General features: G+C 61.6%; 1 protein-coding gene across 1 annotated transcript; it reads left to right on the forward strand.

Moving 5' to 3' along the window:
• Nucleotides 1-8: 8 nt before the first annotated feature.
• Nucleotides 9-1640, forward strand: INHA (inhibin, alpha; the record flags this gene model as incomplete). Its single annotated transcript, XM_009996082.1, has 2 exons — nt 9-207; nt 907-1640. Coding segments are annotated over 2 exons (933 nt in total), but the record flags the coding sequence as incomplete, so codon positions are not given.
• Nucleotides 1641-2659: the final 1019 nt, after the last annotated feature.

Here is a 2659-nt window from a genome sequence, read left to right on the forward strand (position 1 = left end):
CCGGCTGCACTGGGGCTGGTGCTGATCGGCAGCTCATCCTGGCCAAGGGGCGGGCTCGGGTGCTGGAGCATCTGAGCCCCCCGCTTCTCCAAGAGGAGCCCCAGAAGGAAGCAAGGAGGGTGCACCGGAGAGACATCCTTGAAAACGATGAAGTCAAGCCTGAGGATCTGGAAGACACCTCCCAGGTGATCCTCTTCCCTTCCACAGGTGAGAACAGAATGGCAGGATGGAGAAAGCAGAGGGATCAAGCAGGGTAGGGGCTTGGGCAGTGGGGATGCAGCAGGATGGAGGAGCTGCTGTGGGGGTCGGCGGGAGAAGAGAAAAAGGGTATGCCAGGCTGGGGCAAAGGCATGGATGAGGTGTGGTAGAAAGCCAGGAGGTGGAAAGGGATGGCAAGCAGGAAAGGGATGGCAAGCAGGGACAGGCAGAGCAGAACAGGACACAGCTAGGGAGGGGGGCAGGCAGCACAAGAGGGTACCAAGAGTCTGGGGAACAGCTGGACCAGGTGGGATGTGGAGAGATGGGGAGGTTTGAGGAGAAGGAAGACAGGATAGGGTGGGATGTTAGGGAATGGGGCAGGATGCTGGGAAATGGGATGGGACAAAAGGGACAGGGCAAGAGGCTGTGGGATGGGGCAGAGTGTCCAGCTATGAACAGGAGACTAGGAGATGGGGCAGGACACTGGGGGACAGGGGCACCAGTAACGCATCAGCTTAGCCCACAGCAAGGCTCAGCTGCAGGGTGCAGTGCAGTGGCTGCTACACAGCACTAGACATCAGCTCCCCCACACCCTGCCACATCCCCCACTGGCAGCTGGGAGCCCTGACAGCTCCCCACCTCCTGCCTGGCACCGGGGACCCTCCTTGCCTTTGGATGTGCACCCAGAGCTTCTTTCTCACCCCACAGATGTGCCCTGTGAGCCCACACAGCCAGACAAGCTGCTGGAGGAAGAAGGGATTTTCACCTACCTCTTCCAGCCCTCGGCACACACCCAGAGCTGCGCGGTGACCTCTGCCCAGCTCTGGTTTTACACTGGCCCCTCGGCTGCTCCCAACCACTCGGCTCCTGATGTGCTGACCCTGTCACCACAGGGCCGCGTGCCAGTGACAGCCACAGTGGTGCAGACACCTGAGAACTGGACAGTGTTTCACCTTGCCCCGGCCCTGCTGCCACAGCTCTCGCAGCCACTCTTCGTGCTCCTGGTGCGCTGCCCTGGCTGTCCTTGCCTGGCCGATGGGGACAAGATGCCCTTCTTGGTGGCCACCACCCAGGCCAAGGGCAGTGAGAGGGCTCGTCGCTCCACTATGCCCTGGTCCCCAGCTGCCCTGAGCCTGCTGCAGCGCCCGTCCGAGGACCTGGCTGCCCATACCAACTGCCGCCGGGCTTCCCTCAACATCTCCTTTGAGGAGCTGGGCTGGGACAAGTGGATTGTGCATCCCAGCAGCTTCGTTTTCCACTACTGCCATGGGAGCTGCGCTGAGGGCCATGGGCTGAGCCACCGCCTGGGTGTGCAGCTCTGCTGTGCTGCCCTGCCTGGCACCATGCGCTCCCTGCGTGTCCGCACCACCTCTGATGGTGGGTACTCCTTCAAGTATGAGACGGTGCCCAACATCCTGGCCCAGGACTGCACCTGTGTCTAAGGCACCCCACAGCCCAGCCCTGGACCATGATCCCAACCAGGAGGAGTCACTCGCCCAGGGGACCCTTGACCCCATGCCACAGGCACACGAGAGGGGCCCAGCGAGGGAGTCTGGGCTGTGCCACCTTCTCCTGCACAAGCTAGAGTTTCGGCTGCCCTGGGTCCAGTCACGTTGCCAGATCTGTGCCGGGGCTGGTCCCATCCCAGAGCAAGCCAGGGCACGGCAGTGTGGGGACAGGCACAGCCCCTGGCAGAGCTGCCAAAGCCAGCCTGGTGTCTGCTAGCAGCCCCCCCTTTCTCCCCACCTGCTCCCTCCCCTGATTCACACCTCCAAAGACTGGGGTCCTGCTGCTGCAGTGTGCACCAGCCTCCCCAAGGCCCCAGGCAGGACCAGGCTGACATGGCAGGGATCACAATGTGCAAGGGCAAGCCCGTGCCAGGACCTCACACTGCTGGCAGGGCAGACAGCATGTGTGGCACTGCAAGCGAGCCCTCTCCTGGCAGCACAGCCTGTTGGAAAGCTTAATGGGATGAATGAAATAAACCTGTTCCCTTTATCAAAACAGCCTGGAAACTCCAGCTTCCATCAGAGGCAGCCACTCATGTGGCACAGGGTTGCACAGTGGGATGCGAACTCCCTGGGGGCTTTTGGCTGGGGGAGAAAGGGGACAGGCAAGCACTGCAAGAGGCATCCAGCTCCAACCTGGGGTCCTACAGAGGAGACTGAGGGTGCTGCTGGCCAAAACTGGTGTAGCATGGCTGGGTTTGATCCAGCCCTGGAGCAGGAGAGAGGAGGGCAGAGCAGCATCCTCTCTGCTCCTGGCTGCAGCAGGATGGGGCAACACAGGGACAGCAGTGGAATGGGGAGGCATAAGGGTGGCAGCAGGATGGGATGCACAGGGAAGCCCCTCGCTGGGCCCCTCACCAAGAACAAGACCACACAAGAATGTGGCCGGAGCAATCCCACTTCACCAGGCAGATGGAGGCTACATGGCTGCAGCTGCCTCTGCACAGCAGGAA

The sequence above is a fragment of the Chaetura pelagica genome, unplaced genomic scaffold, assembly GCF_000747805.2.
Source record: "Chaetura pelagica isolate M959 unplaced genomic scaffold, ChaPel_1.0 scaffold3, whole genome shotgun sequence".
In the NCBI taxonomy this organism is placed as follows: Eukaryota; Metazoa; Chordata; class Aves; order Apodiformes; family Apodidae; genus Chaetura; species Chaetura pelagica.